The sequence below is a fragment of the Leptodactylus fuscus genome, chromosome 6, assembly GCF_031893055.1.
Source record: "Leptodactylus fuscus isolate aLepFus1 chromosome 6, aLepFus1.hap2, whole genome shotgun sequence".
Classification (NCBI taxonomy): domain Eukaryota; kingdom Metazoa; phylum Chordata; class Amphibia; order Anura; family Leptodactylidae; genus Leptodactylus; species Leptodactylus fuscus.
The window spans coordinates 164,412,844-164,440,591 of record NC_134270.1 but is presented as its reverse complement, the minus strand read 5'-3'; the positions used below and the strand labels follow the sequence as shown (position 1 = coordinate 164,440,591).

The following is a 27,748-nucleotide window of genomic DNA, read 5'->3' as shown; positions in this document are numbered from 1 at the left end:
AGTAATGTAATGTACGTACACAGTGACTGTACCAGCAGAATAGTGAGCGCAGCTCTGGAGTATAATACAGGATGTAACTCAGGATCAGTACAGGATAAGTAATGTAATGTATATACACAGTGACTGTACCAGCAGAATAGTGAGCGCAGCTCTGGAGTATAATACAGGATAAGTAATGTAATGTATGTACACAGTGACTGTACCAGCAGAATAGTGAGCGCAGCTCTGGAGTATAATACAGGATAAGTAATGTAATGTATGTACACAGTGACTGTACCAGCAGAATAGTGAGTACAGCTCTGGAGTATAATACAGGATGTAACTCAGGATCAGTACAGGATAAGTAATGTAATGTATGTACACAGTGACTGTACCAGCAGAATAGTGAGCGCAGCTCTGGAGTATAATACAGGGTGTAACTCAGGATCAGTACAGGATAAGTAATGTAATGTATGTACACAGTGACTGTACCAGCAGAATAGTGAGCGCAGCTCTGGGGTATAATACAGGATGTAACTCAGGATCAGTACAGGATAAGTAATGTAATGTATGTACACAGTGACTGTACCAGCAGAATAGTGAGTGCAGCTCTGGAGTATAATACAGGATAAGTAATGTAATGTATGTACACAGTGACTGTACCAGCAGAATAGTGAGCGCAGCTCTGGAGTATAATACAGGATGTAACTCAGGATCAGTACAGGATAAGTAATGTATGTATACAGTGACTGTACCAGCAGAATAGTGAGTGCAGCTCTGGAGTATAATACAGGATGTAACTCAGGATCAGTACAGGATAAGTAACGTAATGTATGTACACAGTGACTGTACCAGCAGAATAGTGAGCGCGGCTCTGGAGTATAATACAGGATGTAACTCAGGATCAGTACAGGATAAGTAATGTAATGTATGTACACAGTGACTGTACCAGCAGAATAGTGAGCGCAGCTCTGGAGTATAATACAGGATGTAACTCAGGATCAGTACAGGATAAGTAATGTAATGTATGTACACAGTGACTGTACCAGCAGAATAGTGAGCGCAGCTCTGGGGTATAATACAGGATGTAACTCAGGATCAGTACAGGATAAGTAATGTAATGTATGTACACAGTGACTGTACCAGCAGAATAGTGAGTGCAGCTCTGGAGTATAATACAGGATAAGTAATGTAATGTATGTACACAGTGACTGTACCAGCAGAATAGTGAGTGCAGCTCTGGAGTATAATACAGGATGTAACTCAGGATCAGTACAGGATAAGTAATGTAATGTATGTACACAGTGACTGTACCAGCAGAATAGTGAGCGCAGCTCTGGAGTATAATACAGGATGTAACTCAGGATCAGTACAGGATAAGTAATGTAATGTATGTACACAGTGACTGCACCAGCAGAATAGTGAGCGCAGCTCTGGAGTATAATACAGGATGTAACTCAGGATCAGTACAGGATAAGTAATGTAATGTATGTACACAGTGACTGCACCAGCAGAATAGTGAGTGCAGCTCTGGAGAAGTATGTGAATTGGGAAACTGTGATAAAAGATGAAGATACTTTAAGAACAGCTGTATAATCCGGGGATCATTCCTTGCATATTGTCCTGTCTGATATCATCACAGACATGTGACCCCGGGGGCGCTGCAGGTTATATATAGCCAGTGGTGATATTTCCATAGCAGTAATAACATTTATTCCGGATCACGCTGTATCCTCCTCTCTTGGGGAATGTTCTGAAATTCTGCCTGCAGGAGGCGCTGAATGTACTGTGCAGCTCCTGCCTAGGCCAGACACATAGGGGATTAGGGATAATCTGCAGTGACCCATCCAATGTTAATTTATAGGAGGTGAGTCACACAAGACCTACGCTGCACCTGGAGATGAATATATAGAGGGGTGGGTGCAGTTAAAGGACCCTTCACCCAGTCTCCCCAGACTCCTGAATGCAACAATACACTGTATTATTTTACAGATTTAAAGTTCAGGGCTCTAGGAAAGCTGGGTGATAATTTCTACATGAGCTGTAATAGCGGCCATATTAATTACCACCCAATTTATACCAAGGTCACAGAGGACATGCAGAATATTTGCAGTGATCTCGTCTTGGCCCCGATTTAGAACTTTTGGCTACAGGTGAATAGTATAGTAGGCCTCATCATAGAGATGACAGGGAGTACAGAGACTTAAAGGGGCTCTATCATTGGGATAAGTCATTTTTAACTAACACATCCTTGCATAGCCTTTAGAAAGGCTATTCCAGACCTACCTTTTGTATGTAAATCGCTGCAGTAGTTTTTGAATGAGCCTGTTTTTATTGATATGCTAATTCGCCTCTTGCATGCACCCTGGAAGTCTCATCGTGCACCCCCTGCTATTCTCTCCTATGGGTGTACAGCACAGGATGCTGCGGTGAGGACTCATCTCCCTGCTCGCACACACACAGCAGACGGTGCTCGCTGAGACTTCTGGGTGCATGCTGGAAGCTAATTAGCATATGAATAAAAAAGAGGTCAGTGGAAAACTACTGAGGGGATTTACATACAAAAGGTAGGTGTGGAATAGCCTTTCTAAAGGCTATGCTTAGTTAAAAATGACTTTTCCCAATGATAGAGCCCCTTTAACCTCTTCCCGCCGTACGCCGGGTGTTTAAACATTGTGGCCTCTCAGGAGCCGGGCGGCTGCCATAGACGCCGGGTGTCTACTGTACTGTCTACTGTATACAGTAGACACCCAGTGTTAATGCTCATGGTTGGTGCCCACACTGATGGTGGTCATTAACCCCTTCAACGGTTCAGTCAAAGCTGGCCAAGGTGCCATTTTGCAAGCTCCAGGGCCGGGATCGCATTGTCATGACAGCGGGGATCCTTGTGCAGGCTCCCCGGCCTCTCATTCAATGGATTCTACTGCAAGCCGCTCTATGTAACCTGCAATAGAAGAGCCGGGTTTTGCAATGCATTAGCATTGTAATGCATTGCATTAGTGATCAGACCCCCTGGGATTCAAGACCTCTAGGGGGTCTAATAAATGCATTAAAAAAAAAATTTAAAGAGTAAAAAATAAAAAAATAAAATCACCCCCCTTTCCCTAGAACACATATAAAAGTAGTTAAATACTGTGAAACACATACATGTTAGGTATCCCCGCGTCCGAAATCGCCCGCTCTACAAATCTATAAAAATATTTTTCCTGTACAGTAAGCGCTGTAGCGGGAAAAAAAGTCAAAAGTGCCAAACCGACGTTTTTTCACTTTTTTTTTGCCTCTGATAAAAATTTGAATAAAAAGTGATCAAAGCAAAAACATTTCCTCAAAATGGTAGAACTGACAAGTACACCCGGCCCCGCAAAAAAAGACACCCTATGCATCCCCGTACACGGACGTATAAAAAAGTTACGGCTGACGGAATATGGCGACTTTTAGAAAAAAATATATATATTTTGTATTTTTATTAAGGGATTAAGATGTAAATAAAACCTTATAAATTTGGTATCCCTGGAATAGTACCGAAACACAGAATATAGGGGACAGGTCATTTTGGCTGTGCAGTGAACGCTGTGAAAACGAAGCCCGTAAGAAAGTCGCACAAATGCATTTTTTCTTCAAATCCACCCTATTCTGAATTTTTTTCCTGCTTTCCAGTACATTATATAGAATAATTAATGGTGGCATCATGAAGAAAAATTTGTCCCGCAAAGATTAAGCCCTCATATGGCTCTGGGAGCGGAGGAATAAAAAAGTTATGGGGTTTAGAAGGAGGGGAGTCAAAAACGAAAATCAAAAAATGCCATCGGCGGGAAGGGGTTAAATTGTGATACCCCTTCTTTACCTCTATCTTTTATCTGTACCCACCGTCACTGTATAACCGATGCTGCTAAACTTCCCCATTGTGGGACTATTAAAGGATTTTCTTACAGCCAGAAAAGTAGTGAGAACGACCACAAGGACCGAACCTTTGTTTTTCTTGAATATTTTATTGGACAATTACAAGAGACCAGCCCATTGTACAGCGGAGCGCTGAGTCCGGGCCAACGCGCTGCTTGGTCTCTTAATGCACTGTGATGTGGGGTCCGGGAAAGAAAAAGGAGATCTGTGCAGTTCTGGTGGTCCGAGGTCTTGAGGTACAGGGTCTCCCGGATATCAGGGGATGCCTAGAGGTATAGTGAAGGAGAGGTAGTCACCGGTGGCCCCCCAGCCTGCGCGATGCGTCTGGTAGATGCTGATCCACGTTGTGAGGATGACCACCCAGACGAAGAGGCCAAAGGCAGAGCGCTTCACATCTGCAGGGGGAAACAGGGAATTAGCAGGTGCAGCCGTGTCCTTGGAAAGCTGGATTGTAAGTCAAATGGTCATCATTACAGTGGGGGTATATACCAAGCTTTCCCAGACTCCTGAATGGCAAGTGCGTCTAGGAAAATTGGGATAAGTAACGTTCCCACATATAAATAACTGCAAGAAGGACCCCCCACCCAATCATTCTGCCCACTACTCACAGCTCTGGATCTGGGGCTGCTCAGTGTACGCCGGCTTGAAGAACGCTTCCTTGAAGAACCACGTGACGTTAACAAGCCAAAGGAACGGCAGCAGAGCAAATCCCCCTGAGGAAATGGCAAGAGAATGAAGGGGTTAATAGTGTGGCCATCAATACTAGACATCGGGGAGCGGAGGATTAAACCTCTAGACACAGGGACCGGAGGCTTAAACCTCTAGACACCGGGGACTGAAGGCTTAAACCTCTAGACACCGGGGACTGAAGGCTTAAACCTCTAGACACGGGGGACCGGAGGCTTAAACCTCTAGACACCGGGGACTGAAGGCTTAAACCTCTAGACACCGGGGACCGGAGGCTTAAACCTCTAGACACCGGGGACTGAAGGCTTAAACCTCTAGACACCGGGGACCGGAGGCTTAAACCTCTAGACACCGGGGACTGAAGGCTTAAACCTCTAGACAACTGGAACCGGAGGCTTAAACCTCTAGACACTGGAGAAAAAGCATAGCACAAGAGAGTATATAAAGCGTCAATTTACACATATTCAACTCCCATAAATAGGCCCAGTAATAGAAAGAATATTTCAACCAGAAACAGTATGTAAAGACGAAAAGAAGGAACAAATAGTCCCAAAAAAGGTTGAAATATTCAACATACAATTTAGTATAAAACAGTATCTTTTATTAATGAAAACTCATTTCTAAAATTACATTGTATGGTTGGTCGCACCAACCACACCAGCGGGCTCCTGGACCTTACTTTAGTTATGGGTAAGAAATGCATTCTTCTTTCCTAGGCACTCTCCACTAATGGGCTGTATACTTATGTGCACTTTACACTACATGCCCACCAGTGAATATAAATGCCCAGCACTGTTTTTTTCTGATGTTTCCTTGTGACACTTAACTCCCAGTACGGCTTTCCCCATACCTTTTGATACTTATATATTTTGTGTCAGTATGTTCTTATGATCTAGAGTTGGGGGAAAGGAGTTTATATATACATATGTGTATGCATAGTGTCATATATGCTGATATTTCAGTGCTGTTATTTACCGTATTTTTCGGACTATAAGACGCACTTTTTTTCCCCCAAATTTGGGGGGAAAAGAAGGGTACGTCTTATAGGCCGAATGTGGCGCCTGGCATCCGCTGTAATAGAGAGGCGGAAGCTGGCAAGTGATAGACGCCATTACAGGTGCCGGGGCCTGCGACATCGCTGCGCTCCTCTGCCCTGCATGAAGCCAGCAGCGGGAGGAGTGATGCTGCTATTCCGCTCCTCCATCCCCCCGCCGCTGGCTTCATGCAGGGCAGAGGAGCGCAGCGATGTCTCAGGCCCCGGCACCTGTGCTGGCGTCTATCCCTCCCCAGCATCCGCCTCTCTAGTACAGCGGATGCCGGGTTTGTAGTCAGTATCGGCGGCCCCTTCTCCCCCAGGGCCGGTCCCCACCGGCCCCGTACCTGTAGAGTTGCAGGCCGGCTCCTGCGCGGCGATATCGCAGGAGCCGACCTGTCCGGGTGACAGCCGGAGCCTAATGAGGCTCCCCGGCCTGTCACTGCTGTATATTAGTATTGCGGCTGGGTCTATGACCAGCCGTAATACTAATAGACAGAATGTCCCATAGACAGCAATACAGTTGTATTGCCGTCTATGGGACTTGCAATCAAGTGACCGCAGGTTCAATCTCCCGGGGGGGAATAAAATAGTAAAAAAAAAAAAAAGCTTTAAAAATATATAATAAAAATATGAAATAAATAAAAGTTCTAAATCACCTCCTGTCCCTAGAATATATATATATATATATATAAAAGTAGAAAATCATATATCATAAACCACGGGGGGTTTTTTTCAATAAAAGGTGATCTAAGCAATAGATATTCCCCAAAATGGTATAACTAAAAAGTACTTCTGGCCCCGCAAAAAAAAAAAAACACTCTATGCGTCCCCGTACAGCTGCAGGGTCACCTGTCAGTGTGGCCTTGCAGCTGTTGCAAAACTACAACTCCCATACATTAAATATTTTACCAGTTTTTGCTTCAAAATTTTTTTTCCCTATTTTCCTCCTCTAAAGCCTGGGTGCGTCTTATAGTCCAGTGCGTCTTATAGTCCGAAAAATACGGTACATATGGTTTTGTGCCTGGTATTATTTTTCCAGTAGTCTCACCCGCTTGAGTGGGTTGCTCCAGCTTGTGTTGAATATTGGTGTCTGTGTGTTAATATTTTCCGTACAATGTAATTTTAGAAATGAGTTTTCATTAATAAAAGATACTGTTTTATACTAAATTGTATGTTGAATATTTCAACCTTTTTTGGGACTATTTGTTCCTTCTTTTCGTCTCTAGACACCGGGGACGGGAGGCTACACCTGGAGACACCAGGGTAATATATATATATACACTTGTTGCACTCACCCAGGTAATACTTTCTACACAGCTGCAGCTTCTCCTCATTGGGGACCCGCTCCAGGTTCATGGCGGCGTCAGTCGGGGTGCTGTATATTCAGGATACACTTATGGTTGGGATCTCTCTGTCTCTGTCAAAATGAGTAAGACATGAGATGAGACCTAGGACTCTTTACAGATCTTACTGACTGTTTCCATTCCCCCTTACCCCACGGCTCCCAGCTATCAGACGGACCTCGAGCCCTGTATATCCTGCTCTTCCTCATTCACAAATAAAATACTAGACCTACAGTGAGGACCGACACCGGGCAGTATTATCGTTATATAATAATGTAGATTCCTATACCATTCTGGGCATATGGAAAGCTGGGTGGCGGCCATTAGAAAGCATAATATCAAGCACAATCCTACAAATCTGATAGCAAAGAGGACCAGCTCTCCCCTAGGCAGGAGATAAAGGGTTACCCGGACCCCCCACACATTACAGGCCGCTAATGATTTATCACGCTGAAGAGTCTGCGTCTGTGTTTTGACGTATTTTGGCGCTGTGCCCCCCGCTCCTGCCTCCATTCTTCTCAGGTCTCACCAGGGCCGTATTTGGTCATGTTTGAGATATGGTTTAATATCCCAGACACAAAGCAGCCTGCGGGGTTAACCCTTCACTTCCTGCAGCCTCACAGCCCCCTGCCAAATCTAATCCGTTCCCCAGATTAATCCCTAGACAAAGCATCGCTCAGAGAGTTAAGAAGATGTCACAGCTGAGGGTTTGTTACAATGTATCCAATCTAAACAATCTCCATCGTGTGCTGATAGTTCGTTACAATGTATCAGTTCATAGAGGACTGGATACAACTGAAGCAAACCCTCAGCTGTGACAAGTAAGAGGTCATGCTGGACCTTTTAGCCTCTTGATCTCATCCAGAAGGTTCTTAGTCACTGACAGCAAGCAAAGATCCTATAGATAGTGAGGGATGATCATATAGCACATCCTATAGGGTGGGGCAGTCAAACATGGGGCACAAACGTAGAAATGAACACCCCTTATAACATTCTCTGGACCAAACACCCAGGATCTGTATGGGGAAAGGTGTCAGAGGCATGCTGGGACTTGTAGTTGCTCACAGCATGCAGTTTCTGAGTCACGTGATAGTATAATCGTGATAAATCGCGATAATTCCCGTTTATATCAGACGATGGACATATCAGCTCACCCCCAATGTTCCTCTTCCTGCCAGGAGTCACCTGAGCTAGGGCATGTCGGGAAATGTAGTCCTGGCAGCAATGAGGACTGTGCGCATGCGCAACCGCCATGACGCCCCATGGCCTGCCGGGAGTTGTAGTCTTCCACCGAGGATTAGTCGTGAACTGAGGACCCTCAGTCCGCACGGTGACCCCAAGCTCCCTGTCAGGCGGACACTCGGGGATGGGGCCATGATTACCGGAGCCTGGGAAGAGGCATCAGAGAGGGCGGGGCCATATAATCCCGCAGCAAAGGCCCACGCAGGAACTACAGCGAGGGCGGGACGTGGAGCGGAAGCGGATATGACGTCTCCATAAACAGGAAGTGGGGCGTTGAGAAAGGGGAGGGCACATTCGGTAGAAGATGGCGGAGTACTTGGCATCGATTTTCGGGACTGAGAAGGATAAGTAAGTCTGGGGCCCCGGGAGAAGGGTCCTGTATGGGCCCCGTGTGGTCTGATAGCTTCATGGGGCCCCTAGCTGCTTGTGGCCCTTGAGATGAGTTAACCCATGCGGCCCCTGTTTGTAGTCTGTCTAGTGCTGCCTCCATATGCTGATGCCTGTGTATAATGGCTGCCTCCTGCCCCCACATGGGCCCCATCTGTAACATCCCTTATATCTGGGGACCTGCAGACCTCATAGGTGCAGGATTGGGGGGATTTGGGCCATATTAAAGGGGTCCTCCAGAGAGTGACATTCCCTGCACCTGTGCACAGGCCGGGGCTCTTATTTCTCTGACTCTCGGGTACATGGCCGTCTCTGCTCTTCTCTATGGACCTCCAGCCGGAGTAGAGGAGAGTCCGAGCGGCTGCAGGGGAGGCGGGAACAAAAGCCGCGGCCCCCACATGGGTAACATGTGGCACATCGGGGTGTATAGTAGTAATAAAGTATATCTGGGGCGGGGGAGACACTGAGGATAAGGGGTTGTATAAAAGCCTCCAATAGGTAGGTCGATAGGTTTTAGTATCCGATACATGCTTCCATAGTGGTAGAGTTCCCCTTTAATTCACGGTCACTTTCTCCTTCCAGGGTAAACTGTTCCTTCTATTTCAAGATCGGAGCGTGCCGCCATGGAGACCGCTGCTCCCGACTCCACAACAAGCCAACGTTCAGCCAGGTAATGATGCAGCGTAGATCTTCAGACAGTAGATGCTAGAATGGCGTGAGCTAAAGAGGAGCTTTCGCCATTTCAGCGCACTATCGGCTTTCCCGTTCACTGAAGAGCTATCAGTGCCGGTACCGTAGCTCTTCATTGTCAGGAGGGCTTTTCTGACAATCAGTCAGGAAGGCCCTTCTTAACAGCACCGCCTATAGCACTGTACTGTGAGAGCGGTGAGGAACGTCCCCCCAGTAGTCTATGGACAAGTACTATAAGGAGGTGGGGGAGGCGTTGCTCCCCGCTCACAATACAGCGCTATAGGCGGAGCTGTGAGGCAGGGCGTTCCTGACTGACTGTGAGAAACCCCCTTCTGACTGTGAAGAGCTACAGTACCGGCACTGATAGGTCTTCACCGGGGGCACAGAACGGGAAAGCTGATGGTGTGATGAATTCAGCACACTGTCAGCTTTCTAGAGGTGTATTAAACAGCATGTGCCCCAAGTGATGAAAGGTCCTCTTTAAAGCAGGTGTTGCTTGGTACGCTGTGGATCCAGTAGATGGCGCTGCCTGCTGCTGTGACTGTTAGTATGAGGCACCACCTTCTGTATCCACATGAAACCAGATGGGTTAGAGCTGCGTATAAGAGAGGCAGAGTTACCACTTCAGCCATGCAAAACCCCCAAAATGCCGAGTGTGTGTTTAGCTGTAATGGATGGACTGAGCCCACCAGATCGCACAGGTAATGTTAGGTTCACACTAGTGCTGGTGGGAACCCCAAACAACGCAGAGCCAGTCTACTACAACAGTGATTATACGCGAAGGCTGGCGGACCTTATAGTCAGTGGAGTCTGTCAGGTGACCACCGTTTTGAAACTGAATGCAGCTAATAAAAATAAAAAAAAAAAGTCCTTCCTGCAGGATTTTCTCTCTCTCAATGTTTGGTGGTCTTTGTGACAGACTCCAATACAGCCTTGAATACACTCTTGAAACAGAGACTGCGCCACCTAAGGGATCCTTCACACAGCGTAAACGCACGTGTATTTTTGCAAAATACACGTGTAAAAATAGGACGCGCGTTTACTCCGGCTTTTTTTTTTTTTTGACAGCTGCCTAAAGGAAATGTCCAGGCAACTGCTCAGACTATTACACAGAAATATACACATATATAACTCACTAAGAGACTGTTCACATTTGCGCTCGTTCTACGGTTTGTACATTTCACTGGGTTTCTGTTTTCAGCTCCGGCAAAACCGGACAGGGAACAAAAACCTGGCGGTCAGTTTTAAAACCCATTTACTCCAATGGGTTTTTGTAAAGGTGACCGTCCGCGGGGAAACCGTTTTTGTTTGTTTTGTTTTTTTGTGTTTTTTTTTTTTTAGCCGGAAACAAAGTCCTGCATGCCTGGCTAAAAAAAAAAAAATACTGTTTCCCCACGGACAGGCAGAAGTTGCAAACACACATCACCTTTACAAATCCATTCAAGTGAATGGGTTTTATAACTGACCGCCAGGTTTCCATCCCCTGTCCAGTTTCGCCAGTGCTGAAATTGGAAACCCAGCAGATTGTACAAACCGGAGAACGAGCGCAACTGTGAAGGCCCCCTAATCCCTTCCGCCTCCCTTGTGTTCTGCTGACGCTGAGTTCACACTAGTGCCCGGAGTCTGTTCTGAGCTTTCCATGTTCTGCATGCAGAAGACGGAAAGTTGTCAGACCAGGTCCGGCCGTGTGCGCTGGTGAGCGTTTTATGCTCTCCGCCGCGAAACCGGTTTTTTTAAACCGGACACAGAGTACTGCATGTCCGACTCTGTGTCCGACTTAAAAAACAAAACGGTTTTGCGGCGGAGAGCATAAAACGCTCACCGGCGTTCACGGCCGGACATCTTTCAAACCCATTCAATTGGAAAATCCAATTACCGGTAATTAGAATCTTTCCACTGCGAAAAAGAAACCTCCTGCTGGATTTTTGGGAGTATTTGATGCGAATGGGGCTAAGTCTGGCTTCACACTGGTGCTTGATTTCTGTTCTGTCCCTGAATCCACTGGAAAAAAAAATGCAGAGAAAAGTCCTGTCAGCAGACCCCACTAAAGTCTATGGCGTCCGCAGGTAACTGGTTTTTTAGCGGGTTAGCTTTTTGTTTTTCGGGTCCGAAGAACGGAAAGCCGAATGCTAGTGTGAACTTAGTGTAAGGGATCTTTCTCAACACGGTCGAGTGATCTTAGCATTACGGTACAATTCCAGAAAACAGAAAGCTCCAAAGGGGGTTCAGGCACTTAACAAAGAGCCGCAGCAGCTTTCTTTTAAGCTTGGGGTGTACAAGATAATAAACCCCACCAGTGTTAGGTCTAGGGGAACCTCCTGTTCTAAGAGGTTGGCTTACCTTCTTACCATAATGACCATATAATTGATGATTTTATTTTGTCTTTCAGACGATCGTCCTCTTGAATCTTTATCGGAACCCCCAGAACACGGCGCAGAGCGCAAATGGCTCCCACTGTAAGTCTCTTCCACTCTCATAACCTGATCTTCCACTAGTAGTCACAATATTGGGTAATGTGGGGGCAACGCGGTGTCTCAGTGGTTAGCACTGTAGCCTTGCAGTGCTGGAGTCCTGGGTTCGGATCCCGCCAGGAACAACATCTGCAAGGAGTTTGTATGTTCTCCCCGTGTTTGCGTGGATTTCCTCCTACTCTACAAAGACATACTGATAGGGAAAAAATGCACATTGTGATCCCTATATGGGGCTCACAATCTACATTTAAAAAAAAATTATAATAATATTGGGTAATGGTGGCCGTACACAGTAAATGAATGTCAACCTAACCTGCTGATTTTTGCGGGGGTCTTTTGACTTGTCCCTACACAGTAGCTTTAAGGGTGAGGAACTTGATCCCACACCATGCACCCATGGGACCGCTGTAGCCGGAATAAACAGACTAGTGGGGGACACGTCAAATTCAGCACAGGATTTATCTGGTGGTTGTTTAGTTAGGGGCCTCTCAATTGGCGGCTGTGGTGTGGGCACTGGGCCGTCTATCTATCTATCTATCTATCTATCTATCTATCTATCTATCTATCTATCTATCTATCTATCTATCTATCTCTCATATCTATCTATCTATCTCTCATATCTATCTATCTATCTATCTATCTATCTATCTCTCATATCTATCTATCTATCTATCTATCTCTCATATCTATCTATCTATCTATCTCTCATATCTATCTATCTATCTATCTATCTCTCATATCTATCTATCTATCTATCTCTCATATCTATCTATCTATCTATCTCTCATATCTATCTATCTATCTATCTCTCATATCTATCTATCTATCTATCTCTCATATCTATCTATCTATCTCTCATATCTATCTATCTATCTATCTCTCATATCTATCTATCTATCTATCTCTCATATCTATCTATCTATCTATCTATCTATCTCTCATATCTATCTATCTATCTATCTATCTATCTATCTATCTATCTATCTCTCATATCTATCTATCTATCTATCTATCTCTCATATCTATCTATCTATCTATCTATCTCTCATATCTATCTATCTATCTATCTCTCATATCTATCTATCTATCTCTCATATCTATCTATCTCTCATATCTATCTATCTCTCATATCTATCTATCTCTCATATCTATCTGTGTCCTAACTATCTATCCATCTAGATAGATAGATAGATCTATAGGGATAACAGATACTGTACTATAGGGTCACCTCTATGCTCAGGACTCTTCTTCTTCTCTTGCAGCTCTGGTCAGCGACGTAGAGGTGCAGGAACATTATGACGACTTCTTTGAGGTGAGTGAATTATCCACACCCTCCTTTATCACACGTCCCTCCATTTTGGGAGTTGTAGTCTCGCAGATGGTCAGTGTAACAGAATGTGTGTGACATGGGGTTGTTTGTCCCTGCAGGAGGTGTTCACTGAAGTGGAGCAGAAATACGGAGAGATCGAGGAGATGAATATCTGTGACAACCTCGGGGATCACCTTGTGGGCAACGTCTACGTCAAGGTAAGGGATTCTAGTTCTAGCAGCAGCATGGAGAGGGACTGGAGGAAAATGTGTAATAGATGAGGTTGCCATGTGTGTAGGGGTTTGTAGGATAGGAAAGAAGGCACTTAATTGTTTTCAGTCTTGATAAATGACAATCTATCCTTGGGATAGGTCATTAGTATGTGATTGGGGGGGGGGGGGGGGGTCTGACTCCAGGACCCCCAAAGATCAGCTTGTGAGTGAGTACTGTAGCCTCTTCTCTCAATACCAAGCACAGCGCTGTACATTGTGTAGTGTCTATTCTTGGTATTGCAGCTCAGACCGTTCACGTGAATGTGACGCTATTGTTACAGGGACGAGGCCGCTCTCAAGTAGCTGATCGCTATGTCAGACCCCCACTCAGCACATATTGATGACCTATCCTTAAGTCCTTGAAGAACCTTCTAATTATGTGACTGACTAGAAGGGGCCCCCACTAACTAGTGCCCCTCTAACACTGGAGACCTTCAGACCCAATGTCAGTGAGCCAGCTCCATGTGACTGGGGTCCTAGAAAATGTCAGTGATCAGTGGTGGGTCAGGTGCTGAGACCCCCACCAGACACTGACAATAGGTCTACACCTGCATTCGAGTTCGGGTCCGCTAGGGGGGCTTGGGATAGGCCATTAATATTGGATCTTCAGGGGTATAACTTCTGGGACCACTGCAGAGAGAGCGCAGCTCCTGGTGTCGTTTCCATCCTCACTTGCCAAACTAGCGGTGAGTGTAGGTACTCTAGTGCTGTCTCATAGACTTCAACGAGGCAACCCATACATTATACATTACCTACACCCTCTGTACATCTGATCTATGGGGGTCTCCCGGATGTCTGACAACCACAGATCATATAGTAATGACCTACCCTAAGGGCCACTACAAGATGTACGCTGCCGTGCTTGGCAACTAATGAAGAATCTGGAGTCTCTTCAAACATGGAGGGAAAGGTGGTCTCTGCATTCACTTCTATGGGGGTTCTGAAGACAGCCTAGCATACTGAAAAGCGTTATCCGGTTTCTCGTAAGGGTAGGTCCTCAATAATAGAAGCCAGATAACGCTTTTCAGTATGCTAGGCTGTCTTCAGAACCCCCATAGAAGTGAATGCAGGGAGCAGCGCTCTATCTGCCACCTTTCCCTCCATGTTTGAAGAGACTCCAGATTCGTCACTACTTACTAAGCGCAGCAGCATACATCTTGTAGTGGCCCTGCTTTGTATGGCAGCTCAGCCCATTCACTGGAACAGACCATGTGACTGATGAATGTGAGTTGCATGCAGGGAACTCCGCCGCTCTCTCAGCTGATCTGTGGTGGTCCTAGGTATCTGACCCTGCTGATCTTCAATTGATGACCCATCCTAAGGATAAGTTATTAAGTAAGAAGTCCCAGGAAACCCCTTTAGTGAAGCTTTGGGTTGGGGGACGGGTTTTGGACATCAATTAAAAAAAAAAAAATTAAATGTTCTTTATTTACTACCTTGGATTCATTAATACTAATAATAATTTGTAGAAAAAGACGCACCGCTGTATATACAGTCAATAGACGCACCTCCATATATACGGTCAGTAGAAGCACCATTGTATATACAGTCAATAGACTACCGCTGTATATACAGTCAATAGACGTACCGCCGTGTATACAGTCAATAGACGTACCGCCGTGTATACAGTCAATAGACGTACCGCCGTGTATACAGTCAATAGACGTACCGCCGTGTATACAGTCAATAGACGTACCGCCGTGTATACAGTCAATAGACGTACCGCCGTGTATACAGTCAATAGACGTACCGCCGTGTATACAGTCAATAGACGTACCGCCGTGTATACAGTCAATAGACGTACCGCCGTGTATACAGTCAATAGACGTACCGCCGTGTATACAGTCAATAGACGTACCGCCGTGTATACAGTCAATAGACGTACCGCCGTGTATACAGTCAATAGACGTACCGCCGTGTATACAGTCAATAGACGTACCGCCGTGTATACAGTCAATAGACGTACCGCCGTGTATACAGTCAATAGACGCACCGCCTTATATACAGTCAATAGACACACTTCCATATATACAGTCAATAGACGCACCGCCGTATACAGTCCAGGTCGGCGATAGTCTCCGTTCGAGGATGCTTTGGTTGCTGACTGGAACAATCTGCTGAGTAAAGATTGGCGCATGTTCCGCTCTATATAACACGTTTCGTTATGTAATGGGGTCCAGTGAACCAATTCCCCTTATCGCTATTGTACGTCTCATTGAGGAAGATAAGTTGGTGTATCCATCCCTTACAAAGCGGGGGAGGGCACCTTACAGGTTGTAGTCGCTGCCATTGAAGTCCGAGCTTCGCTCTTCGGCGATATTTCCGATCAATCTCCCGCTGCGTTCTGAGAACCTCTCCCCCTGAGTCTTATCCTCCTCCGCCTCTTCATCCTCACCTTTGTCCGTCATCGTGTGCCTGCGGCCGGTTAAGAAGTCGCCGTTTTCCCAGTAGAAGCTGAACTCCGAGCCCTCGAGCTCCCGCATCTCCTCCATCTCCTTGGCGCTGCAGCGGGGAAGCTGGACCTCGAAGGTCTTGTGGAAGCGCTTATAGTCCACCCGGAAAGCTCCTTTCTCCAGGGTCATGCAGGGCTCGAAGCGATGGCCCCAGATGATCTCGTTCTCGAGGTAGGAGCTCTTGGCCTGGCAGGTCATTCCTGTCATCAGGAAGAAATGGATTAATGTGGATTTGTCTGTAGTGTGAAGTATCCCCTAGTGCAGTGATGGCGAACCTTGTAGAGACCGAGCACCCAAACTGCGCCCCAAAACCCACTCATTTATCACAAAGTGCCAACACCACAATTTAACCTTAATACTGTACAGATGCAGGACAGTTACGGACCCGTAAAATACAGTCATGTGAATGGGGCTTTACAGAGCTTTCAGTTATAGAAACCATTTTGTGCCGCCTTAGGTATAATTTCGAACAATCAATATTCACTATTTACATCGCACAGATCTGTTTTATAGTGACCGTGCAATGTTATGACCTATAATAATATCACATGTCTGCTATATAACTGACACTGTATGATATAAATAGTGAAGGGCCCCCACTCAGTCCAATCTGCTCCATAGTGACCTCTACACAGTCCAATCTGCTCCATAGTGACCTCTACACAGTACAATCTGCTCCACAGTGACCCCCACACAGTACAATCTGCTCCATAGTGACCTCTACACAGTACAATCTGCTCCACAGTGACCCCCACACAGTCCAATCTGCTCCATAGTGACCTCTACACAGTCCAATCTGCTCTATAGTGACCTCTACACAGTACAATCTGCTCCACAGTGACCCCCACACAGTCCAGTCTGCTATACAGTGACCCCCACACAGTCCAATCTGCTCCATAGTGACCTCTACACAGTACAATCTGCTCCACAGTGACCCCCACACAGTACAATCTGCTCCACAGTGACCCCCACACAGTCCAGTCTGCTATACAGTGACCCCCACTCAGTCCAGTCTGCTCCATAGTGACCTCTACACAGTACAATCTGCTCCATAGTGACCTCTACACAGTACAATCTGCTCCATAGTGACCTCTACACAGTACAATCTGCTCCATAGTGACCTCTACACAGTACAATCTGCTCCACAGTGACCCCCACACAGTACAATCTGCTCCACAGTGACCCCCACACAGTCCAGTCTGCTATACAGTGACCCCCACACAGTACAATCTGCTCCATAGTGACCTCTACACAGTATGATCTGTGCCGCAGATGGGGCTCTGACTACCACGTCTGGCACCCGTGCCATAGGTTCGCCATCACGGCTCTCGTGTGTGCGAGCAGCAGATAAAGCATACAGCTCGGGAGGTCTGTCATGTCTACACAGGGGGACAACCTGTAACCCAATCCACACACCAAGCAACCACCCCAGGAAGGCACAAGATGTCTGTGCGGGGCTTCATCTGCAGCACTGTGTTGTTATAGAGCTGTAGAATAAGATCTCTTAATGGCTTAAAGGGGTCGTCCAGGAACTTTTATGGCCTGTGGCCATAAATTTCTAGTTGGTGATTGGGCCAGACATCCGGTCCCCTCACACATCAGCTGTTGGGGCCACTTCCACATGCATACATACATTGCATACCGGCCAGGCATCGGCACCGCAGCCCTGCTCCCATTGAAGACACTATACAGGACATGGAGGTAAGTTTCCTGCTCTGTGCACTGTATAGCATGGGGAGCCCCTGATTGATAAGGACAGATAGCCGGCCCTCTATACAGAAGTAACATTTCTTGCTATACTCTTTAAGACATAGGTAAGAGATAAGGGGTCCCACTCATGGCCCCCCACAGTTCGAGGGCAACAGATCTTGGCCCAGCAATGAACTCCATCGGAATCTAAGGCTGGGTTCACAGGAGGATTTTTGGACCGGATTTTGACGCAGAGGCCGCCTCATATCCGGTCCAAAAACAGCTAGCCGCGACTGTCTGTACAAGGGCTTAGTTTATATCCCTTCATTACTTATATGTGACTGTCCTATTTGCCTGCAGTGTAAAGCATGGAGGCAATATTCTAGTATTTCATTGGAAAACTTCACGTTCTTAGCAAATCGTCTTGTTTGCATAGCCCTAATGGGGGAGGTGAGCCTAGTAATGGTTAATGGGGTGGCCTACTTGCCTGTCGCCTCCACGATCCCCTCCAATATGACAATGATCTCGAACTGTTCTCGGAGCAGCTGCTGCGGCCCCATCTCCCAGAAGGGACTGTTGTCGTCGATGACATGGCAGATAACCTGCGGCTCCACCAGGAACAGCCTGTCCTCTCCGGTCTCATAGCCGAGGTTGATCTCCGACTGCTCCAGCGGGAGGAATTCTCCTTCATACGTCTGCCGGGACTTGATGAGCTTGGCCCTTATTTTAGCGTCCACCATGTGACTATCCCGTAGGTCCCCAATCCGGAACATAAGACAAAGCCTTTCATCCCTCGGGCAGACCACACAGTTCTGGCTAAAGATCAGCGTCTGCGCTCTCTTCTTGGGTCGCGAAATCTTAACAAACATACATCCCACCATGAGGGCGTCGATCATGGAGCCCACGATGGACTGGGCCATGATGAGATAGACGCCTTCTTGGCAGTTGGCGGTCACCATGCGGGAGCCGTAGCCGATGGTGCGTTGGGTTTCTACGGAGAAGAGGAGCGCGGACGTGAAGCTGTCCACGTTCTGGAAGCAAGGTTCCCAGTCATCGTTGTCGAAGTTGAGTAAATCAAGACGCCAAAACGCGTCCAGATAGTAGACGGTCGCAAAGAAGAACCAGGTGACGATGTAGCACATCATGAAGACGAACAGGAACCAGCGATACTTGAGGTCTACGATGGTGGTGAAAATGTCCGAGAGGAAACGTCCCTTCTCTTCTATGCGACCCAAGTTGACCTGGCACTTGCCGTCTTTGGCCACGTACCTCTGGCGCTCTCGCTGGGTTGACGTCTTTCCTTGGTGGAGTTCTGCTTCCATCAGCTTGCACCGTTGCTTTGGCCGTTCGGGTCCCGCCACTGGGGTAGAAAACAAACGTGGCGGCATGTATCTAGGCCCGTGAGTGATATCGGGTACGCTGATGGCATGCCGAGGGTACCAGCGACCATTGCCGGCTCCACCGTCTCTGAGGGAATTTCGACGGTACTTGGGCAGGTCAGATGAGATACAGACACTTGGACGTGGCCGTCCCGGGTAGGAGTATACAATGTCGGTGGTGCTCATGTGACGTTTGTACGCACTGCGCGGCATTATATCCGGAAGGGGTAGTTGAGGGTGTACCGGGGTTGGCTTTGGCTCTGCGGTATACGTTGGGACCACCACACATTCTGGCTGTGGGAAGAGGACACTAGGTTAATAGTATATAAAATAGGGCCAGTTATTCAGGATGTTTTCGGATTCTTACCTTTTGGGGAAAGCTCCGGTACCGACTGGTGTCTGTGGGGGGTCGGGGAAGGTAGGCCAGGACTTGCCTGGGCTGCCCCATTCCCGAACACCTCCCATTGGGTTCCTGGCCTCCTCCTTTGTCTGTATCGGAGCCCTCGGCCACCCCAGGCATTGTGATGCTGACCGCTGACTTGCCCAGTGGTGGGGTGTGGACGCCGCGCTGATATTCTGTTCTCGTCATGGGGTCTGTCCATACAAGAGAAAGGGACATGTTAGAACATTACGTTGCGCAGCCTGTGAACTCGAACCTCTAAAATATACTGGGGTCAGTAAAAACGTATTGGTGGGGAAGATGAGGGGCACTGGAGAGGAGTGGGGGTGTTGGGATGGGCAGTGGTGTCAGGCATGGTGAGGGTCACGAGCAGTGGTGTTGGGCATGGTGAATGTCACGAGAGGTGAAGCAGTGGGGTCGGGCAAGGTGAGGGTCACGAGCGGTGGAGCAGTGGGGTCGGGCAAGGTGAGGGTCACGAGCGGTGGAGTCGGGCAAGGTGAGGGTCACGAGCGGTGGAGCAGTGGGGTCGGGCAAGGTGAGGGTCACGAGCGGTGGAGCAGTGGGGTCGGGCAAGGTGAGGGTCACGAGCGGTGGAGCAGTGGGGTCGGGCAAGGTGAGGGTCACGAGCGGTGGAGCAGTGGGGTCGGGCAAGGTGAGGGTCACGAGCGGTGGAGCAGTGGGGTCGGGCAAGGTGAGGGTCACGAGCGGTGGAGCAGTGTCAGGGAAGTGTGAGGAGCAGCAAGGGCTGTCGGGGAAGGTTCAGGGCAACCAAGGTGGAGCAAGGAAAGGTGTAAGAGAAAGTCGGGGTTCTGGAGGTGAAGCAGTTGTCCTGAAAAGTCCAGGGGGTCAGAGATAGGACGGGGGTGTTGGAAGAGGAGGGGCACCCAAAGTTAGAGCAGGGAAGCTCGGGAAATCCTAAAATTGACAAATAAGTTGCAGCTATTTGCAGATGTGCCCGGTCAACAATACCATTTCATATATTTTCATGTAAATTCCATTTGGGGGGTGCAAACTTATGCAAAACGAGCAAAATCGTGACATCCGTTATTTACCCCTGACCCCGCCGGTGCGTATCACTATAATGAAGTAATGCTGATCCGTGGCCAGTGTTGTTGCAGTCACCCTGCAGGTTGTAAATCTGCAAGTCCTCCCTCCCTATCACCGTATATATCCTATAGGGGCACTTACTGTATCACCATCACCTTGGTGCTTGGGGGTCTCTGTGTGTATTCGGGGTGGGGGGCACGTACCTGTCTGTATTCGGCGAGGCTCCTCTGTCCGTCTGCCCCAGATCTCAGTGTCCAATCCTATTTGCTTAAACCTTCTTATACGCGGCTCTAATCAGCCTGTGGCGGGGAGTGTGAGGTGAAGACGTCTTACTCTTCCCAGGATTCCCTTCTCTGATTCTTTTATTGTTTATTCCCTACAGTTTCGCCGAGAAGAAGACGCCGAACGCGCCCTGGTGGAGCTGAACAACCGCTGGTTCAACGGGCAGGCCATCCACGCCGAGCTGTCGCCGGTCACTGACTTCAGGGAGTCCTGCTGCCGTCAGTACGAGATGGGGTGAGCGCCGCCGCCACGTCCTTGCGTCACCTCAAGACGCCCCGACCTATAAGTAATACATTGTCCTCTCTCTCCACAGCGAATGTAACCGCGGCGGATTCTGTAACTTTATGCACCTGAAGCCAATATCCAGCGCTCTGCGGCGACAGCTGTACGGCCGAGGCCGCAACAGACAGTAAGTCCCTGCAGTAGGACAGCTCTGTTAACTCATTAGGCGCCGGTCACATCTGTCCGCAGTTTGCAGCAATGTCCGTTCATGGGGCAAATCTGCAGATAGATGTGAGCGGGGCTGTTGCTGCACCTGAGGGTGATCGGGTGATGTGTAACCGCAGCTTACTACAAAAGTCGGAACGGTACATGTCATGAGAATCTGTCAGTAGTGCAGCCTCAGGCCCAAGGACATCATTATAGGATTAAAGGAGATGTCTAAGATAAATGAGGGGGCATAAAATAAGAAAATTGATACTATTTCTACCCCCTAGTACTGTTTGGTTGGTACGTTGCACCCTGGCTTAGCCGAAAGTTGAGGGGTTCAGGTGCCTGTTGCAGCCACGTGTTTGGTACCATTCCAGCCCCCCCTGTCTTTGCTATTTATTCCAGACCACCCCTTTAACAGGAGCTTTCCAAAAGCAGTTGTCAAAGTATCACACTAAGGTTGTGCCCCGATAACATGAGGTACGTGTTCCCTTTTCCAGGGTCGGAGCCAAACACCACTCTCCAAAGCGCTTCTCGAACGACAGGCACCGGCCTAACCGAGACGGAGGAGGAGGAGGTGGAGGACGCCGCCGCTCTCGCTCCCCACGACACAGACACGGCCGCTTCTAAGGGCGAAGCATTTTTCAAAGAGGAGCCGCAAAACCCGCAGCACCTCGGCACCAATCTGTCCATAATCATGATCCTCCAGCAGAGCGGCCAGGAAGTGTTACCTTAGGTGGCCGGACAAGGCTACTTCTCTCCACTCCTCAGGTCACTAGACTGGCCCATCCCCTTCTGAAGGGCTCCTGCCTTACAGGGGGGGTTGTCATGGATTTGGATGGGGGGGTGGGGAGGTAAAAATTTTTAATAAAAACAAAAACAAACAAAAAAAACTAACGCTTGTGGGTCTCTGGCGCTCGCTTGTCCACATTGACCCCTTTTCTGTCCTCGGCTGCAGTCGTGGAAGTCCCGAGCGTCACGTGACCACTGGACGGGGACTGGTGACGTCACTCGCGTACGGCTCAGGACAGAAAGGGGGTCGGGGATAAGCGGGTGTGCTCCCCCCCCCGACTGTCCCCCATTGCTCCAAATCCTAGACAACCTATATAAGACCCCATGCACATGACCGAAGCTGCAGTCTAAGCGTCATCCGTTGTACGTTTGGCCCCATGTTGGACGCGGACTCTGTCCTGTGTGTGGGGTCTTAGGGTACGTCTACATGGGAATGGACATGCTGTGGATTTGTAGGCAGGGAATCCACGCTGTATTGGGGTGTGTGCACATGGAGACGCTGCCACCCATTGGCATGACTGATGCTGCTTTTTTTTCAGGGTGCAAAGCCAACTGTACAAGGGCTGGTTTTTGGGAGCCATTTGAGGCAGAGGACCACCTCAAATACCTCCCTAAGAGGATCCGGAACAGATGAGGTTTCAGCATCAGACATCGGCCTGCGCGGTGGATTTTAGATTTTTACCTTCTCCATGTGAGCGTACCCCAACAGTGTCCTATAGACAGCAAGCAGGACTCTCTAATGTCCACCCTATCCCACCCATAGAAGAGCGCCCCCTGGATGTCTACTACACGTGCTGTCTGTAGTACAGATCCCTTTAAGACAGTCATTGCCCCCCTCCCTTTTTCTATGTGTTCATACACCGACACCCCCTCCCCCCACAGGTTTCTTTTTCTTTGCTGAACTTTCTCTCGGCCTCTTTTTTCATATCTGTAAAGTTTGTTCTCATTTATGATGTAACTTCCTGTTTTGACATCCGTTTAATAAAGTGTAGATCCCCAGAACGGCCTGTGTCACGTCTCACTGCTACGAATAGAACACCCGGGAAAGGAGAAGAAGGTGAATAGTAGTGTAAGGGCCTAGCTCACATCTGCGCTGGTATTCTGTCCGGGGGGAGTCCGCATGGGGACCCCCCAAATGGAATACTGAACGAAACTACAAGCAATGTGCCAGTGAAAGCACACCGACCCCATAGACTATAATAGGGTCCGTGTGCTTGCCGCCAGATCTCGGCAGGGAACGGACAGTACTTCACAATCTTTTTTTCCTGGCCGCATGATTCGTGAAGGAACTAAAACATGGTGTGTTTCTCCAATGTGGCCAAAACTTTGCATTTTTACAATATGGGGCCCCGACCTGAAACATGAGGTGCGCCAGATACTAGAGTAAGTGGACTGTACCACACATCCTCTCCACGGGGTGAGACCAACTTGCAGCGCAGTCACTAGCGATGAGCGAACACTATTCGAAATAGCCGTTTCGAATAGCACGCTCCCATAGAAAGGAAAGGCCGCTTCCATTCACTTCTATGGGAGCGTGCTATTCGAAACGGCTGTGTTCATCTGTAATTGTCACCTATTAGGCAGATGAATGTTGGGGATGGAAACGTTAAGGCTAGTTCACATGAAGTTTTTTGATGCGGAATCTGCCTCCGAATCCACTGCCAAAACTAGTAGCGAAAAAAAACTAGATGATCCTTGTTGCTGCGGATTTTACAGCTGAATCGGTCATGGCGTGAGGCTCCCTCCCAATTAGGTGCATTCATTTGGGCCTAATCCAGAGCGGAATACTGCGATGGGATGCCAGTGCATTGCACCGCCATATTGTTGTGCAGAACGTTCACATGCAGAATGCACATTCTGCCGTGTGAACATACCCTTAGAACAGCTGCACCGGCATCCAGTCGTGCACTCCGCTCCAGATTGGGCCCAAATCGGGAGGAGGGAGTGTCTTCAGGCCCAATCGCGAGGCGACTCTGCCTGTAGAATGAGCATATCGCTTCGTTTTCCGGAAGCCCGAACAAACGGCTCCCATTGATTGCATTGGGAGCCGTCTTTTTGGTCAGGATTTTTAGGAGGATACGGCCTCAAAATCCTGACCAAAAAACTCAGGGGATAATAACACTCCTTAGGGAGAGTGTGCACCTTCACAGGCGAATGGAGACTTACAAGCCATTTCTGCTCCACTGGGGGATTATGGAAAAAATATGCAAATCTGTTCTCCAGGATGAATTAGGCTTATTAAAGTCATGCATGATGTTAAGGGGGCTGCTCCTAGAGGGCACTGTTCTCCTAATTACATCCTGGGGAACAGATTTGCATATTTTTCCCCAAAAAAACCCTGTGAACTTACCCTTATGATTCTTAGGTGACCCCTGGGATAGGGTCATTCAACCACCCCCACCCCGGTTGAGAACCGCTGCTTTAAAGGATGATGACAATGCTTTGCCAGCAGGCAGAGATGGCGCTGCATCTAGCTAAGGAATCATGGGATTGAGACAGAGGAGGCTGCAGGTGCCAGGATGTAGGTGCAGTCTATAGAACGTCGTGTAGGGTTGGGATGTTTCTGCTGAAGGGTCTCAGTGGTGGCTTTCTTTTTTTTTTTAAGGGATTCTACCATTAAACTACCTTTTTTTCTAATGAACACGTCGGAATAGCCTTAAGAAAGGCTATTTGTCTCCTACCTTTAGACGTGGTCTCCGCCGCGCCGTTCCGTAGAAATACCGGTTTTAACCGGTATGCAAATGAGCTCTCCGCAGCAATGAGGGCGGGCCCAGCGCTGAAACACCGATGAGCGCATCCCCATTGCTGCCCGAGAGCTCTTTCCTGCGCCGCCTCCTTCTTCTGCAGCAACTCCGCCTCTTCTGGCTTCTCTTGCTCTTGTAGTTCTATACAGGAGCATAGAGAGGCCACCCCAAAATGTCCGCCGGCTCCTGTATTGAACTGCAAGAGCGGCTACCCAAAAATGGCCACCGCGGTGGCCTCTCTATGCTCCTGTATAGAACTGCAAGAGAAGCCAGAAGAGGCGGAGTTGCTGCAGAAGAAGGAGGCGGTGCAGGAAAGAGCTCTGGGCAGCAATGGGGACGCGCTCATCGGCCTTTTAGTGCTGGGGCCCGCCCTCATTGCTGCGGAGAGCTCATTTGCATACCGGTTAAAACCAGTATTTCTACGGTTCTGCGGCGGAGACCACGTCTAAAGGTAGGAGACGAATAGCCTTTCTTAAGGCTATTCCAACGTGGTAATCAGAAAAAAAAAGTAGTTTAATGGTAGAATCCCTTTAAGCCTAGGCCTGATAAGTGGGGGCGCCAACACCAAACCTCTGACTCATAAGCTTGGAATATCTCTGCTCCTGTTCCAGTAGCTGCAGCGCCACCTATTCTATAGTGGTAGTACAAGGGTACTGCAGCACAACAGGACTCAGTCCAGCTCAAGGATTTATGAAAAGGGTATCGGTACAAGGCTAGAGGTGCCATCATGTGACCAAAGATGGCCACGTCACCCTAGAACTCCTTCACTCATGTTAGGAAATGAAGTCACGAGGCAAAACTACCCGCAGGCTGAGCGTCGTCATTGCAGATCAGGCGTCTGTATCACATCCCTTGTGTTAGTGATCAGGATTGAGTTGCCTTTTAGGCCCCGTACACACAGACAAATCTGGACTGTGATAACTGTCCATTCAGCAGATTTCCTGTCCTATAGATTTATGATGTGTCTTCCTGCCCGCAGGTCTGCTGCTCCAAACTATATGACAGGTAGGAAGAGCGACCAGTATAGATCACTAAGAAACAAGGAATCTGGAGACTAATAACCTCCAGGGGGCACCAGCGTGAACTCCCCACCATTACCATAGAGAGGTCACCATTGTCCAGGGTTAGAACATACATGGCCTTGTAGTGGAGCTCAGCTGCAATACCAGACACAACCCATGGATGAGGGTGGTGCTGTTTAACACAATTTTAAGATTCCACCATTAGCAGCATGAGTTACATAGAGTCTCATTGTAAGGAGCGGGGGAGGAGGGTGACTGAGCCGAAACCTCTTAACTGATCGGTCTCTATAGTCGTAGATATGTATAAGGAGAGACCTGTCAATCGCACAAGGCAGGAGGCGGCACCACAAAGTAGGACTTCCTCTCCTTAGCGGGGTGTTCCAGCGCTATGATACCCATGACCAGTCCTTAATATCAGGTTGGTATAATCCAACACTTCAGATGCTCACGTCCCTTGGTCACATGGCCATGCTGCAGCTCAGTCCCATTCCAATGAACAAGGCTGAGCTGCAATACCCCTATACGATGTACAGCACAGCACCTGGCTTTCTGTGAAGCGGCCACAGTCCTCCAAGCTGTGGGCGACGAACCCCAATAATCTGATATGAGATAGGCCATCAATATAGTCTCCGACAACCCCTTTAATTAAAGCTACAGCTAATTGCACGACAAGGCCTCATGCACACGACCATAGTCTGCAAATTCTGACCCGCCCATAAACACGGCTGGTGCATCGCCTCAGTACAGTCATCCATAATCCCAGATTAATCTTATAGGATTCCCTACAGCGGTCTGTACAGCAAACGTGGACAAATATAGGACACGGCCTGGACGCACGTACACAAAAGCAGCAGAAGTGGTTATGGGCCCATAGACCTGTACAGGGGCGCACGTGCTGTAGATAAAATGATAGCTTCCCTTTAGGCTAATAAGGCCCCACGTTGTGGAAACACAGTTTTTGAGCCAAAGTCCGGAGTGGATTTAAACATATTAAAATATTATATTTCATGTCCCTTTTCCGGTCACTCCTGACTTTGGCTCAAAAAATGCCGCATTTCCATAACCTGGGGTCTTAGCCTTAAAGGGGTGGTCACTCAAGATCACAATATAGAAAAGATCAATATCAGATTGGTGGGAGGGGGCAGCAGTTACTTGAAGGTGCTTGGTCCATCCACTAGCAGTCTATTCGGCAGCCATGTCCCATTCAAGTGCCAAGTCGGACCCCAGAAATCCAATCTAGTAACAGGCCATCGATACCTTGATCCCAAAGAAATCCTTTAAAGAGGACCTTTCACCACTTTTGGGCACAGGCAGTTCTATATACTGCCAGAGAGCTGACAGTGCGCTGAATTCAGTGCACTGTCGGCTTTCCCAATCTGTGTCCGGTGTAAAGAGCTTACGGTGCCGGTACCGTAGTGCTCTATGGTCAGAAGGGCGTTTCTGACCATTAGCCAGAGACGTCCTTCTGCCTCGCGGCGCCAATCGCGCTGTGCTGTGGAGCCGGGAGGAACGCCCCCTCCCTCTGCTCGCACAGCTTGTCCGTAGACCAGCATTATCAGTAGAGGGAGGGGGCGTTCCTCCCGGCTCCACAGCACAGCGCGATTGGCGCCGCGAGGCAGAAGGACGTCTCTGGCTAATGGTCAGAAACGCCCTTCTGACCATAGAAGAGCTACGGTACCGGCACCGTAAGCTCTTTACACCGGGCACAGATTGGGAAAGCCGACAGTGCACTGAATTCAGCGCACTGTCAGCTTTCCAGCAGTATATAACACTGCATGTGCCCAAAAGTGGTGAAAGGTCCTCTTTAAAGGGATTCTACCATTAAAATCAAATTTTTGTCCCTAACATAGGAATAGCCTTAAGAAATACTATTCTTCTCCTACCTTTAGATGTCTTCTCCGGGCCACCGTTCCATAGAAAAACCAGTTTTTTCCGGTATGCAAATGAGTTCTCTCGCAGCACTGGGGGCAGTCCCCAGCATATAAAACAGCACTGGCAGCGTCCCCAATGCTGCGAGAGAACTCTCCAGCGCCACCTCCATCTTCTTCAGGAACGGGCTCTCTTTGCTTCTTCCGGCGGTGGCTTCAAACTTCTAGGCCTCGGACCAAGCCGACTGCGCCTGCCCGCTGGCCACAAGAAAATGGCCGCTTACACAGAATTGTGAGCGGCCATTGTCTTGCGGCCGGCAGGCATGC

At 48.3% G+C, this 27,748-nt stretch overlaps 3 protein-coding genes across 3 annotated transcripts; 1 reads left to right on the top strand and 2 right to left on the bottom strand.

Annotated features, from left to right (window-relative positions):
- Positions 1-3,962: 3,962 nt before the first annotated feature.
- On the bottom strand, positions 3,963-8,195 carry PSENEN (presenilin enhancer, gamma-secretase subunit). The gene is made up of 4 exons (XM_075278856.1): positions 8,100-8,195; positions 6,898-7,019; positions 4,488-4,592; positions 3,963-4,274 (listed from the first exon to the last, which is right to left on the bottom strand). The coding sequence occupies exons 2-4, from the start codon at positions 6,956-6,958 to the stop codon at positions 4,135-4,137; spliced, it is 306 nt and encodes a 101-aa protein (XP_075134957.1). The 5' UTR covers positions 6,959-7,019; positions 8,100-8,195; the 3' UTR covers positions 3,963-4,134.
- A 253-nt stretch (positions 8,196-8,448) lies between these two features.
- U2AF1L4 (U2 small nuclear RNA auxiliary factor 1 like 4) lies at positions 8,449-22,789 on the top strand. Its single transcript, XM_075277906.1, has 8 exons — positions 8,449-8,535; positions 9,157-9,244; positions 11,654-11,720; positions 12,998-13,047; positions 13,164-13,262; positions 20,667-20,800; positions 20,880-20,975; positions 21,496-22,789. Exons 1-8 carry the CDS (start codon positions 8,492-8,494, stop codon positions 21,623-21,625), a joined length of 708 nt encoding a protein of 235 aa, XP_075134007.1. The 5' UTR covers positions 8,449-8,491; the 3' UTR covers positions 21,626-22,789.
- Positions 15,550-20,551, bottom strand: LOC142208988 (G protein-activated inward rectifier potassium channel 3-like). Its single transcript, XM_075277907.1, has 4 exons — positions 20,488-20,551; positions 19,205-19,431; positions 17,946-19,131; positions 15,550-15,969 (listed from the first exon to the last, which is right to left on the bottom strand). The coding sequence occupies exons 2-4, from the start codon at positions 19,424-19,426 to the stop codon at positions 15,584-15,586; spliced, it is 1,794 nt and encodes a 597-aa protein (XP_075134008.1). The 5' UTR covers positions 19,427-19,431; positions 20,488-20,551; the 3' UTR covers positions 15,550-15,583.
- Positions 22,790-27,748: the final 4,959 nt, after the last annotated feature.